The 16,757-nt window shown below is 37.8% G+C and overlaps 1 protein-coding gene across 2 annotated transcripts in view; it reads left to right on the top strand.

Moving 5' to 3' along the window:
- The window catches only part of NGLY1 (N-glycanase 1), a 51,687-nt gene that overhangs the window by 15,925 nt on the left and 19,005 nt on the right, over window positions 1-16,757 (top strand). For both annotated transcript variants that reach the window (XM_069088516.1, XM_069088515.1), the window contains exons 2-4: window positions 711-825; window positions 1,849-2,097; window positions 13,832-13,994. In XM_069088516.1, coding sequence (XP_068944617.1) covers window positions 711-825; window positions 1,849-2,097; window positions 13,832-13,994 — 527 coding nt within the window. The remainder of the gene's footprint in view (window positions 1-710; window positions 826-1,848; window positions 2,098-13,831; window positions 13,995-16,757) is intronic.

Below are 16,757 nucleotides of genomic sequence, written 5' to 3'. Positions count from 1 at the left end.
TTGTAAAGAGGCTTGTAACACATTTGGATGGTACCGGAAGGTGGCTGTGTGAATGTTATTAACGCCATCTTTACGAATGAAAAGAGAGGCTAATCCAGGCCTCTCCTTTAATGCAGCCTCCAGGGTGGAATTCATTTCTAGCTGTGGATGAGGTGACTGTCCCCTGGTTTAACTTTCCTGGTGTTTTGGTTACCAGGAGGTGCTCCCTGGAATGGTTGGGTGTGGGTGGGCAGGGAGACTTCTGAAATGACTGTAAGGTAAAAATGTCATCATCAACAGAGTTTAGACAAATAAGCCGTCAGTTGTGTAGCCTGACCATGATACCTGCATCTGTCATCCCCACACAGCCAACTATCCGGTCAAGGCTTTTTTTCCCTCCTTTTTGTAGCTCCTTAAACATTCCCTAAAGTTGTAACGTTAATGTCCACTGACGGTTGTGCCGAGCCCCCTCTTCTTTCTGCACATATTGCCCACCATGTCCCTTTCTCTCTTCTGGACGCTGGCACTTACTTTATTACTACCCCTTGTGCAACTGAACAAATCCATAGTAACCCTTCTGGACCCCAGCTTAGAGCTCATCTTTACAAACGAGCTGTGTGGACTGCTGGAATACACCCAGATCTTGGAGATGAAAAGATGTCAGAAAGTATGAGGTGCTGTGTGAAATGAAGGAATCGTTAGAAGTGCATTTTTTGTTTATTTCTTATCAGAAACCCTAATGATGACAAATACAGATCTATCCGGATTGGAAATGCAGCCTTTTCCACTCGACTCTTGCCTGTCAGAGGAGCAGTCGAATGCTTGTTTGAAATGGGCTTTGAAGAAGTAAGTATTGTGAAGGAACTTGTTTGTTTTACCTTCTTGCCAGATATGTGGAGATGCATGCTTCCTTACTAAAGCCTTTCATGAAATGGTAAATTAATTCTTTAGCCCTTAGACTTAGGAAAACCCTGCTGTATGTCAGCTCTAATTTTACTGCCCTGAATCTTAGATTAAATAGATACTGAAGATACATTTATTTTGTTTTTTTTGGCTTTGAGAATGATCTTCTAGAAAATGTGCATGAGCACCAATGCCCCTGACCCTCCCTGATGCCCTGCCATCTCTGACTGTTGGTCATATCACTGTAAATTTAAAGGTGAAAAGGACCACAGACCGTAGAGAGGTCAGTGCACAGGAAGTTAGGGGCAGAGCTGGGATTTGTACCAAAGTTGTCGGACTTGAAGGCCATTGTTTCCCAATGCCCTTTTGTATTGTTTGGAGAATGCTAGGGCTCGGTGGCTTTGTTTTTTGTTTCTCCCAAAGGAGAGGGGATCATGTACATTTTCATAGCTTATCTAAAGGCTTTTTTTTTTTACAAAAGAAAAGATATTTTTTAAAAAGGTGTTTACCTGAACAAGGTAGTTCAAATTTTGTGCTAGTAAGCTGGGAACGTTATACTGGGTTCCGGTTGCATGTGCCTAGGTGCTTAGGAGCTAATGCTTGTTGGTGCCACAGTACACAGAACACTGGACTGGAGTCTGGTAGACTGCCCCAGACACTTACCAGCTCTGTGACTCTAGGCAGGCCATTTCACCTGTCTGCCTCAGTTTCCTCAGCTGTTCAATGGGAATCATAATAGCCCCTACCTCCCAGGGTTGTTGGTATCAAATGCAGTAATCGTAACGTGCTTAGCCCAATGTGGGGCACACAGTAAGTGCTACATAAATGTTCCTTACCATTATTGTTATTGCATAGCTGGCACTTTATACACGTTTGCAGAATTAAAGCATCATGTTCTGTCATCTTGGTTTCTGACACTCTCAGCATAAAGCAGAGGGTGAATGTCTGTGTTTTTGTCTACTTCAGGGAGAGACCCATCTTGTGTTTCCTAAGAAAGCTTCCGTTGAGCAGCTTCAGAAGATCCGTGACCTGATTGCTGTAGAGAGAAGCAGCAGGTTGAATGATTCAAGCAAGACCCACAAAGCAGATCCACCTCAAAGACCCACGAGCGACGCTCAGACCGCCACGTCGCCCCTGCCCAGGCCTGCCGGCTTACCCCAGTGCCCGGTGAACAGCCAGCTACAGTCAGCAGCTGCACGCTCGGCGGCCCAGACGGTAATTCTGGCTTGGAATCTTCACATTTTAAAAAATGTTCAGATAGAATAACATTGACAAGTCCCTGGAGAGAGGGGTCACTTAAAAACCATTTCCTATGTCACACCAGTTGTCCTTGGGACTTCTCAGCCCCACACAGGAACCATTTCACAGTTGCCTTTACACTGGGTGTATGGCTGCCAGATTTGTCACAAGATTACGTTCTTTATTTTCTTGACACTTGGACCTTTATGTTGGTGTTTTATTATAATGATGAGACACTGAGTTATTTCTGACCTTCCCCTATATCCTGCTTCATTTTTTGTTTAAAGCTCCTGAACTGTGAGCCTGATACAGTGATTGCAAGGGAACCAACTTATTAAAAGACTTACATATAATCAATAGGTAAATGCTTTCTGTAGACAGAATAAATTATTTCACACAGGTTACTGTTTTTAAAACAATAAGTGCTATTTTGATTAATGAAATGTAAGTTCGTTTCAAAGTATTACTCAGTCCACGATAACTTTTTGTCATATCATTTCTCAAAGAGGACTAAGTGTTCTTAGGGGTCTGTGAAAGATTTTGGTAATCAGAGTCTTTGTAATCAGAGATTAGGGTTCATTGATTTACATGTGTGCCTGTTAATGGAGATCAGCAGTACAAATTGGTGCTTTGCCTAAAATCAGTCAGTGATGGGCCTGGAGTCTGTTCCGAGGTTGGATCTTGGTTGATTGGGCCGTTTTCATCTTAAAGATCTGTTTATTTAGCAGATCAACATCTTCTTTTCGGTAGCTAGAAATTAACACCCTCTTCCTAACTGGCCGAGCGGCTGTTAGACCTGCAATTATATAAAGACCTGCTATTATAAAAAATATAATATATTATCCATATATTAAACATATATTATCATAAAGCTGCCATTTTCTGATGATGGATGTTATGAGTTGTGAACTTTAGCTACAGGTACACAACTACAGAGTGTACCCTTAGAAGCGGAGGGTGGAAGGCACCCGGGGGCTTCATCTGCTGCAGCCTTTACTTTATCCAGTGCACATGATTGTCACTGAAGTGAGGCTCCAAGGATATGATAGGCTTCCATGCTAACTCATCCCTTACTACGGAAGATTCATATTTTCTGACATAATTCTGTCTCTTGTCAGTTTAAGCCCATAGTCTCTCGTTCTTTCGTTAGCAACAAATAGCCTCTCTTTAGCAGGCCTTTACATGAGACATTGTTTAGTTATTAAATCTTTCTGTCAGAGTGAATGACTTCAGAACTGCCGACCTTTCCTCCTCCATCGGGGTCACAGAACGTATCCTTGAGAGACAAAAGAACGTACGTGTTGCCTGGTGGGCCAGAGGAAGGCTGTCTCTGCCTCTAAATCATGTATCCCTCAATTGTTGTCTAGTGGTCCTTTTTTTATTTTTTTTTTTTCATTTAACAAAATGTGTCACCTTTCCTTCCTTCCTCCCTATTGGGGAAGAAAAGAAATACTAAACCTTGTGCCAAATATGTATAGTTGGACAAAACAGAATTCCCGTATCAGCCATGTCCCCAGCCTATACGTGCCTTTTTTCACCTCGCATCTATCACTTTTCTATGAGGAGATGGGTAGCGTTTTTCTTCACTGGTCCTCTGGTGTGTCATGGTTTTTCAGTCTGTTCATAATAGGTCTTCAGTTTTTCAAAGTTGTTTCTCTTTATAGTGTTGTTACGCTATAAATTATTCTGACGCCGCTTGTTGGATTTTGCATCAGTTCTTATAAGTCTTCCAAGTTTTTTTGAAATTGTCCCTTTCATAGTTTCTTGGAGCACAATCATCTATTCCATTCACATGTCTTTTGATATTGTTATCTGCTTTTTACATCTCCTCTTTACTAGCTGAAAGAGAAATAACCCTGGTTATTCCTGCTCATGAAAGTTTATCAGGTCCCTATCATTAATATACAGGAAAAGTAGTCTGCAGAGTTAAGGCTTCTTGGTTTTTTAACTTCCTAATTATGTTCTCCTTTAAAAAAAAATGCTCCTCTTAAGACTTTCTACCTCATCTTTCTATATTACTTAATACTTTTGTAAAGAATAATTTCCGTTTTTTTGTTTTTTTTAAGCAATCAGGGTTAAGTAACTTGCTCAAGGTTACAGGGCCAGTTATTTCTGGGTGTGGTGCTGAGTATCTGAGCCTGGATTTGATCCCCAGGTCATCCCAACACTGGAGCCAGTGCTCTTACTCACTGAGCCACCTGGCCGCCCCAATAATTTCCATTTTAAAGAAATTTTACATCACTTTTTAAAAATGAAGGCCTGTTTACCTGGGCTAGCATTTTGTTGTTATTGTTCTGATGTAGAGACTCTTATCAACTGGATTAATTTTCAGATTACCCTCCTTTGGCTTTTCATTTCAGATATCTTGAAGGTTAGCGCTGTGGTATTGATTTTGGGTCGTGTCAACCAGAGGTCTCTGTACACCCAATAAAAAAGTAAAAATGCCGTTGTTAAGCCAAAAAATACATCTTTTTCTCTATGTATGTCATTCATTCACTTTATAGCCAGAATATTTATAGTCTATCAGCCCCTATTTCTAGGGTATTATAGTTAATACTTTTAATATAACAGTTAATACTTTTAAAAATATTGAGAGTTGAAATGGATTGCTTACCTGAACCATGCTTTAGGAGATAATCTAGTACAGAAGCATAATATAGCAATAATGGGGGACTTCCGTTACCTAAACATCTTCTAGAACTCTGCTTTTTTGATTTACCTTAATTATAAATTCATTCTACAAAAAGTGCTGGGTCCAACCAGGGGAAATTTTATTCTGTATCTAATTGCACTAACACAGAAGACCTGTTTGCAGGGTTGGAAATTATGGGAACCCTCAGGGGAAGTTTTACATTTCTTTTAGAATTTGATAAGAAAAACATAGTCTGACATGCAACCTAGATTTGGGGAAACTATTTCAAAAGGTTCAGAAGGACAATATGTTTTCTTTCACAACATGACTGTTATGGATATGTTTTACATGACTTCACATGTATAACCTATATTGAACTTCTTGCCTTCTCAATGAGTGGGGGGAGCAAAGGAGAAAGTTTGGAACTCAGAGTTGTATAAACGAATGTTAAAAATTGCTTTTAGATGTAATTGGGGGGAATTAATTTTTTTTTTTTACAAGAAGAAACATAGGAGCCTCTGGATTAAAATACTTCATTGGGGTGACCTGATCCCAATCTCTGGAGCAGGGGGGACCTGTGGCCCAAGCCCCCAAGCATGGATAGGGTCCTCTGCCCTGTTGCTCCAAGGCAGATCACTGGGGGAGGGAAGTCAGAGATTTGAACTCCGGTGAGGAGCAAGGCCTCAGCCAGTTTAGATCGTGGTTCCAGTGATGGGGATCTGAGACTGCACTTGCTTCCTGTGATCCAAGACTCAGTCCGAGGCCAGGAGTGGGTGCACAAAATGTCCAGTCTTACTTCCCCAAGAATGAAGGGATTTTATACATATATTATATATATATATGATATATGGACGTATGTATGTACGTACACATGTTTATATCACCTCCCCAGTGCTATGCACTTTACAGCTAGCTCCTGTGAGCCTTACTTACAACAGCCCTTCTAGGTAGATGCTATAGTTATTCCTACTTTACAGTTAAGGAAACTGAGGCAAGCAGAAGTTAAGTGACGCAGCTTGTGTCTGAGTCTGGATTTGAACTCAGATCTTCCTGACTCCAGACCCAGTGCTCTATGCACTGTGGAGTTCTCTAGCTATTTTAAATAAGTAAACAAAAATACAGCCGTTATGATGTCAGGAATGTTCAAGACAAACAAACTCAGAAGAAGAAAATAACTCCAAAACGTGTAGAAGCAAAGCCTTCCTCCCTCCCTATCCCCCCTGCCCCCAATTAGAATTCCTAGAGGAAGGAGATGGAATTTGGAAAACAAGTTTAAGATGAGGTTATAAATGAAATACATGATAGGGGAAGAATTAGAAAAGAAATGAAAGCTATGGAGGAGAAATTTTAGGGAAAAGATTTAATAGTTTAGCATAAGTGTTACAAAAGCTTTTTTAGTAACATATTCCCTGAAAAGTTGAATGTTCCAAGCAAAAATCATTGATTTCATGAGACAACAGGAAATACTCAAAGTTAAAAGATTGAAGAAAACAAAGGAAAATGTCTTTCACAAAAAAAAACTGACCTGGAAAAGATATCAAGAAGAGAGAACTTCAGAATTATGGGGGGACTTCCTGGGCATGTAACCAACAGATGGAGAACTAGAAATTTCTCCAGTCCTCGTGACCTCTCAGTTGTCTCCAGATTAAAAATTATATGCCAGAGATAAAGCAATGTCCATTGTCTGTCTCTGTGATGAAGGACACCAAGAACCCTGAAAAGATAAAAACTGGGCAATTAATCCCTAATCCCCAAGGTGTGTACTCACTCCCTTTCACCACCACCCACCACACGCCCAGCAACGTTTTATGTAGTGTCCTGTGCACACTTGCAGCAGAACTTAAATCTGTACCCTGGTTCTACCCTCCCTTATAGAGGGTATTCAAGCTGTATAGCAGTGTGGCAGCACTCGGTGCCACCACTGGGCTCAGGCAGAGAACTGAGCAGATGGGGATGAGATGTGTGTAGCTCTGTGACTTTCCACTGAGCCTGAGCAAGAGTTTAGTCTTGCTAAGTGTCCAGTGGGACCCACCCCCATCCCCCAGAAGTCACTCGTGCTAAAGACCAAGGCTAGTGAATCATGAGTTTCCCTGCACAGGAGGAGTCTCTTTGAGATCCAATCCAAAGAATTCATAGATTGTTTCCAGAAGAGAAAAGGACAAAAAATCCATATACTGCAAACTGCAAGACCCATCATGGTTAAATTTAATGATTCTAAGCAGCCCGGAGAAAGACCTTCAAATATAAAGGAAATGAAGTTCTGACTATGTAAGCCTATTCTGCATCCACGAGAAGCTAACATTGCAAAGACCAAAGGAGCTCAAGACAAAGCCCAGGGACTATAGTCTGCAAATCTGAACCTAACTGTGAATGGAGAAAAAGGTGGATGTTCAGTAAAAAAGAGACACTCAGCACATTCCTAGAAACAAAACAGACTTGAAGAAACAGCAGCAGAAAGGTTGGGTAAACAGATCAACCAAAGACAGCAACAACCACAAAAGAACGACCTATAAATCATTAAGAAATTTCTTTGTAAAATTTAAAACTTATGGAAGTGAATGTTGAAAACTAAAAATAAATAATTTAATTAAAAAATTTCTTTCTAAATGTAAATAAGGGTGAAAGAGAGAAGCAGTGGTAGACTAAACATCCTGGACTAACCCTCAAAAGACCTCACCTACAAGGGAGTCTTTTTTTTTTTTGGTAGGACTAAATTATAAAATAAATGTTTACAAAGTGGAAGGTGTAAAAAGAGGGGCAGGGGATGAAGAAGATGGAGGGGGATATGGGGTGCATCCTCGTGAAGTCAAAGGATAAGCATGAAGGCCAGATAGCTCCTGGAGTCACTGAGGAAGAAGAGAGCCCCCCAGGAAAGTGATTGAAGAGGAAAAGGAAGGGATTAAGGAAGGAGAAAAGACTGAGGAGGATCTTATTTCAGCGTGGGAGGGAATATCACTTAGGGGAGAATAGAGATATTCTGTAAAGGGGACAGGGACTTGCAGGAATTTGGTGCTTAAAGAAACCACTCTTACTGCCTCAGGAGGAGAGTTCCTGGGGGCAGCCAACATCCAGAAGAGGGGAGGGCCTGGATCCAGGAAGGGATTTTGAGGCAAATTTGGTGGGGAGATTCCTACCTTGGAACCATGTCTTCTCTCTCACCTGCAGGAATTAATATTTCTGAGAGCGAGGCAGGATTCAGAAGAAGGGAGCCGGGGACAAGACCGACTAAACAATGACAAATTCTTTAGTAGAAAGAGGAACCTTAAATATGTACCTCAGAAGTCTTAATTCCATGAAGAATACAGAGAATAAAAAAGTACTAAAGAAGTAAAAGGTCTGTGAATCAATGAATAGCAGTGTAGAAGAGCTAGGGAAGGAAGAAAAATGATAAAGAGAATGAAGGAAAGAAATCCGTTTCAGAAAAAGGCATGGAAAATTAAATTTTTAAAAAATTAACAAAACAAGTTGAAGGGGTAAGAGAAAAGAAGGGACTTGATTACTTAGAGAAAAAAAAGAGAAGAATTAAATAACTAGAAAAAGAAATAAAAAGGAACTAATAAGCAAAACTCCCAAACTAGGGAAAGGAGTAACGAATTGAATAAGGACCCTGAGGATAAGGGGCATAGAGCCGGTGTGAATGTAGTTGCCTTAAAATAGATTAAGCTAAAATAACTGAAAACATAATGCCACATTTACAGATCCTTACTTGGCTGGGGAGGGGAGAGGGGGAAAGCATAGAGACAAACGGAGGAAAGTAAAAATTAAATTTTGTAAGTATAAATGTGAATGGATTAAACGATTTAATAAAATGAAAAAGAATGATGGCTTGAACAAGAAAACAAGACCCCACAATCTGTTACTTACAAGAAACACATTAAAAACAAAATAAAATGAAGACATTAAAAATCAAAGACATATACAGAGTAAAAATGAGGATTGGAAAAAAAATTTACCTTGCATCAGGTGAATCCAAAGAAGCAGGAGTTGAAATCATGCCAACAGACAAAGCAAAAGCAACCATTTGAAGCCTAAAAAGGATAAACAAGGAAACTACATCAAAATGAAAATAAACCATAGACAGCAAAGCAATGTCAACATTAAACTTACATGCTCCAAATGCCCTAGCTTCTAAATTAATAAAGGAAGCATTAACTGAGTTAGAAGAAGATAATAGACAGTAACACAATAGTGACAGATTTTAATTGCCCCTCTCAGTTTTGAATACATTTGACAGTAAGATAAAGAAAAGGGAAAAAACAAAACAGAACAGACTTATAGAACTGCTGTAGAAACTAGAGCTAAAAGATTTATGGCATCTTCTAAATGGCACTGCTAAAGAACATAGGTAATTCTCAAAATTACTTGGAACTTGAATTTAAAAAAGACCATGTATTAAGTTAGCACAGAGGTATTCTTGTAAATGTGTAAAAAGACAGAAAATAGTAAATGCATCTTTTTGGACCATAATGGCATCCACTTCAGGGACCACAAACAAAAAAAAGACACCCAAATGGAGACTTTTAAGAGCAAATCATGGAAAAAATATGTGAAAAAATTATAATTATGGGACAACACATCAATATTTCTGGGATGCAGCTAAAGCAAATATGCCTATAAACATACATTAACAAAAATGAACTGAATGTTCAGCATTTTAAGAAATAAGAAAACAACAATTAATAATGAAATCTAAAATAAAAACAGAAGAGGAGATATTAAAAAATCAAAGGAGAAATGGATGAACTGGAAACCAGAAAAAATGACAAACCTTTAGCAAATCAGATTAAAAAGAAGGCAGAAAACAAGGTATAGCAAATATAAAAAAATAATAATTAAATAATAATAATTAATATTAAAAATAATTAAAAATTAAAAAAATAAAAAAAAACAAAATAGCAAATGAAGACAGTGAAATCAAAACAAAGCCAGAATAAAAAGCACAGTCAGAACCTGTTATGCACAGTTATATGTCAACGAAGCTGAGAACACAAATGAAATAAATACTGTTAAAATATCAAACACCCAAACTAAAAGAAGGCCAATAAACTCCTGGTCCTGATGGACTCACTGGAGAACTGTGTTACACTTTTAAAGAACAACTAGTGTCTGTCCTACAGGAATTATTCACACTTCACCAGAATCCTTATTGAACTAATATCTAACATAGAACTAAAATAAAGCTCAGGAGGACTGTAGGTCAGCATTATTAATGAATATTAATTCAAACATTTTAAATAGAATTCTGTCAAATAGGCTTACAGCAATTTATTCAAGAGATGATTCACTAAGACCAAGCCAGATTTATACCAGCAATGCAAGGATGGTTATACCATTAGCAAAATAGCTAACATAATGAATATTAAGAGTAAAACCTTATGATCATCTCAGTAGAGGGAAGAACTTGACAGGCTTGATAAAAATGATGAAAACTTGCCTCTGACAAATTACAGCACTTGTTTATGCCAAAATCCCTACAAAATATAGGCATTCTTTTTTTTTAACATCATAAAAAGTATTTAAATCAAAAACAAGTATCATATGCAATGTGGATACACCAGGAAGGAAGAAAACAGGCATTTACTAAATGCCTATTATGTTCAAGGCACAGTGCTAACTAAGCATTTTACAAATATCTCATTTTGATCTCTTGCAATTGAGGAAACTGAGTTTGACAGGGGTTAAGTGACTTGCCCAAGGTCACACAACTAATAAGTCTTGGGTAAGTCTTCCTGGTTCCAGGCTCTGTGCACTCTATGGCACTGCCTAGCTGCCTTTTCCAATAAATAAGGGAGTAAAGTAAGGATCCTTGTTCTTAGACATAGTTCTGAAAATGCTGGCAAGCACAATAAGCTAGGAAAAAGAAATTAGAGATGCAAATATATGTAAAGAAGATATAAAATCATCCTTAATTGTCATGATGATAAACTTGGAAAATTCTAGAGAATCCATGAATTTACTGATGGACAATTAACGGCCTCGACAGAATTTCAGACTACAGCAAAACCCTCCAAAATCAGCAGCATTTCTAAATAATAAAAAAAAGGCAGGATGAGGGAAACTCCCCTTCAGATGACTTCAGAATGCACAGTGTAAGGGGATTGACTGACCTACCCCTGGACACAGAAGATTTGTGCAGAATCAGGTACAAAGTGCTCCTTAAAGACCAAAGGAATATGTTGTGTCACCAAAGGAACATTTGAGCTCCTGCTTGGCCCTGACATTCCTGCCAAAGTTAATTTACACTTTTAGTGCTATACCCATGAATTTATAGAACTGGATAAAATAATAAAAATAATTCATTTGGAAAAGTAAAAGACCCAGAATATCTAGGGGAATGATGAAGAGAGGGTAGGGGCGGACGGAGAATAAATAGCACTTCCAGAATTCACGTTATATTATAAAACAGCAGTCATCACAACCATCTGGTGCTGCTTAAAAATAGCGAGGTCAGTCAGTGGGACACACTAGACGAGGGAGAATCCCAAACAGTGGGACTCGGTGTCCAGCAAATCGGAAAACACAAGGTACTTGGGAAGGCATTCCCCATTTGACCAGAAACGATTGGGAAACCTGGAGAGCAGTCTGGCAGAAATTAGGCTCAGACAACAGCTTACACCATCTTCACAATAGGTTCTAAGTGGAAGCGAGATCTTAATATTAAAGATTTATTTATTTATTTGTTTGATTTATTTATTAAGAGAAAATTAGAAAAGAAGCATATCGTACACCTCTGCCAGTTATAAATAATAGATGTCTTCTGAACCAGACCAAGAGCAGAGGCAGGAATGTTCCTGGAATGACCCTTCCTCTTCCCACTTCCTTCCTTTGCCTTTTAACAAGGCTGGAGTCCCACCTTCCCCAGCCTGCCAGCGGCCAGTGCATCCCCCCCTGAAGCTGCCTCCTACTTGTGGCTACGAGTTCATATCTATTTCTGTTTCCTCTGATAGAATGTCAGCTTCTGTAGGTCAGGGAGCGCTTCTTTTTGCCTTTGTGTCCCTTGTGCTCGGCACGGTCTAGGACCCAGGAGATGCTTAATCAATGTGCTTGTGGATTGGTTGATTTTTGTGTTTGTTCCAAAAAAAAAAAAAGAACCACTCCTTCTAAACCAGGAGTAGTAAAAAGAACTGGGAGTGATCCTCTGTCGCTTAGATTGTGCCATTGTTTAAAACCTTGACTTTATGTGTTTTATTATGAATGTATTTTTTGTCGTCTTCTACATATATAGACCACGTAGTGTATGCCCAGTGGGGTCATTTTTGTATAAGAGTCACCCAGTTCTTTCCCTCATTTGTCTACCTGATAGCAGTTAGCCACTACTCGGAATTCCTGGCCTTCGATTCAGAATCCAGGCCTTTAGTTTCCTGAGTGTGGCTTTCGGATCATTCCCGTTAGGACAAGCTTCCAGAGCCTGAAAAGATGAGGAGAAATCTATCCCCAGGCTTGTTACTACTTCTGGGGAAAAAAAGAGATGGTGTTAAAGCATGATTGACTTAAGAAAGACACACACACGCACACACACACACACACGCACTTAGTGAACAGCTGGTCTAAATTTATACTTTGGCTGGGCAAGTGTTCGTTTCAGAACATGTGTGAGTTTCTATGTGTTTTTCTTAGCAACCAGAGTGGTGTATGAGTTACTGCCATGTGTGGAGACTTTCTTTTTTTCTTTAAAAGAAGTAATCACTCTTTGAGAGAGTGTTAGAAGAGTCGTAAAAATAGTTCACAGCCCAGCTTTAGTTTCTGCGATAAAAAATCAGATGCCTTTTGTGTTAGATTCTGCATTCGTGTGTCTGTGTACATGTAAGAAGAAGAATTGTTACGTGAGAAGGTGTGATTTACATCTCTGTTCCCTTGTTCCCAAAGGTAATTTAGAAGAGATTGACAAAAAGTAGCATTTAAACTTATCCAAATAAATAAAAACTCATCTTTTTTAAATAACAAAGGAAAACCTAGTTCTGCAGGGATGAGAGCCACTTTGAACAGTTTGACTGAGGACTATCAGAGCTCAGGGGAAAGAGAGAGACAGAGAGAGAGTAAGAGAGACAGAGGGAGAGAAAGAGAGAGACAGAAAAAGAGAGAGAGAGAAAGAGAAAGATCTTTATCTTCTTGGTGACAAAAGGCACTTGTGGCCACGCACAGCTTCTGTTACACAGAGGCTGATTTTATCCCACCGACTTGACAGCCCGTGCCAGATGTGAGCTCTTCTCCTGATGAGTCTTAAATATGTCTCCATCTTCCTCATAGGAATGCAGAGTTGGCCTCCACTTAATGAGAAAAGAAGACACCTCCTAGATCTCTAACATCGCGGTTCCCGTTCTAGCATTGTCTGTGCTGCAAGCATCTCTTGACTACTCCAGACAATTAACTCCTGCTTCTTATAGCTGTTGCCTTAGAACGTGGTTACCAAAGCTGCTGTAATAGCCATGTAATCAGCAGTTTATTTTTATGTCTGCACTTATCTGAGCTGTGCCAATGCATGCATAAAGAAATAAACCTTGTTATTTAAATGCTATTAAAATCACAAGCAGTGAAGTAGTTTGCAAATTGAAAAAGACAAAATTGAAAATGAAAGCACTTTTGGAAAACTCTCCTCCCCCATTCCATAAATGAGAGTTTGAGTGGAAAATTACTACAGAAGGAACCACTATAAAAACTCATTTTAATATGAAAAAACAGCCTTGAACAATGCACTGAAAGCCTTTGTTTTGTTCTCCTGTAAATACTGATAAATGTTCGAATTTGGTGGCTTAAATCCATTAAATCCATGATTATAGATAGTAGAGCTATGTCACAAAATTTGTGTCACACACATAGAATCAGGTAAACAACTGATTCACCAGGTCTGCAGAATCATAAATATATAAAACAGGATGGTCAGCTTGTAACTGAGGTGTAGGCCTATGGTATGTAACACCAGTGATAAGGTGGCACCATTGGTGGAACATTGGAACAAGCCAATTCATCCTGTTTTAAATCGAACAGATTTTAGTGTTATAGGAGTATTAGGAAACAACTTTTAAATTATTTAGATAAAGGCTAAGATCAAGAGGTTTGGTTTTGTTTTTTCCTCCATAGGCTTCGGATGCAGCCATCCTAAAAATGCTTCAGACCAAATTTCAGGATGTGCTGATTTACGAAAACCTTTCTCTTCAGAAGAAAGCTTTGACTTCTATTCCGGTCCAAGAATTACGAAGAAAAGCTCAAGAAAAGTTTGAAAGAGCTAAAAAATTGGATCAAGGTAATACTTTGACTGTATTCATGGGTATAAAAGTAAAATATTAGACTGCTTATAAAGAGTTAATACAGTGCATTCTGTGCACTCTGTCTAAACTTTCTCAAAGTGTTTATATATTTTAAAAGGTCAATAGTAGTATAAACAACTCTATTTATACACATATTTATACATACAGACGTAGTACCTATGTAAGTCATGTTAGTCAAAAATAATCGTCCTGATTTGACACATTTGCAACTTAATGATCTGTTTAATATATGACTACTGTTTACAGCTCTGTGAGTAGATCAGAAATTATTTTGAGCCCTAAGTAAAATATCATTGTTACATTCTTTAAGTCCACAGGCTAATATGTGTTGTGTGTGTGTGTATAAATAAGTAAATCACTAGGTTGAAAATAGAAGCATCGACCCCACTGCTTAACCCAGTGTCTGGCACATAGTTCTTTCCCAAGTCATTTATGTTTTAGGGTTTATTGTACATTGTAGGGTTGCATTGTATGTATTGTATTGGGTTATTGAGTTCGGTTATTTCTGATTCTTCTTTGTCTAACTGTTCCATTGGCCTTTTTTTAAACAGAACCAAGTAATTGTGATGGTTACTACTTTATAGTATCATACTTCCTTTCACTTTTTCTCTGGGTATTCTAGATTTTGTTGTGTTCCTCCAAATGAAATTTTCATTACCTCTATAAAGTATTCCCTTGATAGTTTTATTGGTATAGCACTAAATCTGTAAATTAATTGAAACAATATTGTCATTGACCCAGTCATGAGTATTGAATATTCTAGACATCATGTGTTCACTGTTCTTTGGTAGAATGATTTCCATATATTTTATGCATTTTTTAGTCACTTCAAATGTCATTTTTCCCTTCTATTTTCTTCCATGTTTAGTTACAGCTGGGTAGAGTTGTCATGAATTTTTGTGGGTTTATTTTGCATTCAGTATTTTAGTGAAGCTACTGTTTCAGTTGCTTTACTAATTCTCTAGGATTTTCTAAGTTAAACCATCATGTCATCAGCCAGTAGAATTTTGCCTCCCTTTGCCTATGCCTCTGATGTCTTTCTTTTGTCTTAATAGTTGTCACTTACATTTCTAGAATTATATCAAGTAACAGAGAAAGAGGCATCTTTGCTTTATTCCTGTATATAGGGAAAATGTCTAGTGTTTCCCACAAGTTTCAATTTTAGATACTCTTCCATATTTATAAATGTCCCTTTAAGTTCATACTTTGAAAGACTTTTTCAGTAGTAGTTTTTTGGTAAGATTTTTGTCAAAGGAGTTTTCTGCACCTATATAACCATGTGGTGTTAGATCTTTTGTTTTTATCGTGACTTCTTAAGTTCATTGTTTTCCTAGCACATTCTTGCATCCATGGATAAATTATTGTAGTATTTGTGGCCAAATATGATTTAATATTTTAATTAGCATTAATTAACTAGATTGGTCTCTTGGTTTATTCTTCCCTGGTTTAGGTGTTAGTACTATATTTGTCTAATAAAAGGAGTTTGGTAGAATGTGTTTTCATTCCCAATTTTTAAGAATAATCTGTAAAGTATAGATATTAATTCTTTTAAAATCTACATAATCCTCCCATGAATCCATCAGGACTAGGATTTTTATCTTTTGGTATTTTCTCTATCTATTTTGATTTTTTTCTTGATCCTACATTGTTTGAATTCTTGGTTTTGTTAGCATGTAACTGTGTAGCAATTTCTGATTTTTAAAAATTTTCTGTTGTGATCTTCTCTACTTGATTTTCCTCATTTTATCCACATTGACTAATTTTTAGTTTTTGAAAGAATCAACTTTTAATTTTGTCAGTTTTAGAATCTGCCATTTTATTTCTCTTATTTTCAGGATTTCCTCTTTTTGGATTTTTTTTTTGTTGGATTTCTAATTTTTAACTGCATAGTTAATTCATTAACACTTTTTTTATTTTACTGAAGTATGTTCTTATGGATATGATTATTCTGAGAACTGTGTTAACTGAATCTCAGAAATTTTAGTATTTTGTCTCCTCATTGTCTTTCTCAGATTTATAAATTGTTTCTTTTGTTCGTTTGTAACCATTTCTTTAGGCAGTGTTATTATTGTCTCTATTTATGTCTTTGTCTTTTGAATGTGCTTTGTGTATTGATGACTACTTTTATTGTGTTATCTGTAAAGGATGTTTAGTATTTGTTTTTTACATCTATAATTTCTGTCTTCCTTAGTGCATGGTTTGTTTTTGTTAAGGTTGTAGTACTGAGAAATGTGTATCTTTTTTAATGTTCCATTCAGAAAACTTTCTAAGCCTTTCAGTTCTAAATGCTCCAGTGGTTCAATTCTTTATTTTCCCTTTTGCTTATCTTTCTGTTAGATTTATCCAGCTCTAAGAGAAGAACATTCAAGTCACCTGCTATTATTATGTTACGCTCTTAGCTAATTTTTTCTTCATTTATAACACCTAGTGTGGGTGAGTTTAGTATTAATATTAGTTTATTATCTATTAACTATCCTTTAAGCTTATGAGAGAAAAGTTTGATTCATTCTTTGGATTTCAATCCCCATTATCTAGCACAGATCCTGGTTCATAGTAGACACTTAATCAGTGCTTAATAATTGATTGTTTAACTATTGATGTTACGGGGCGGCTAGGTGGCGCAGTGAATGGAGTACTGGCCCTGGAGTCAGGACGACCTGAGTTCAGATGCGGCCTCAGACACTTCACACACACACACACACACACACACACACACACACACACACACACACACACAC

This window comes from Petaurus breviceps, unplaced genomic scaffold (assembly GCF_028583685.1).
Source record: "Petaurus breviceps papuanus isolate PSGF00001 unplaced genomic scaffold, PetGlider_PUasm1.0 185, whole genome shotgun sequence".
Lineage (NCBI taxonomy): Eukaryota > Metazoa > Chordata > Mammalia > Diprotodontia > Petauridae > Petaurus > Petaurus breviceps.
This window is presented reverse-complemented; position numbering and strand designations above follow the sequence as displayed.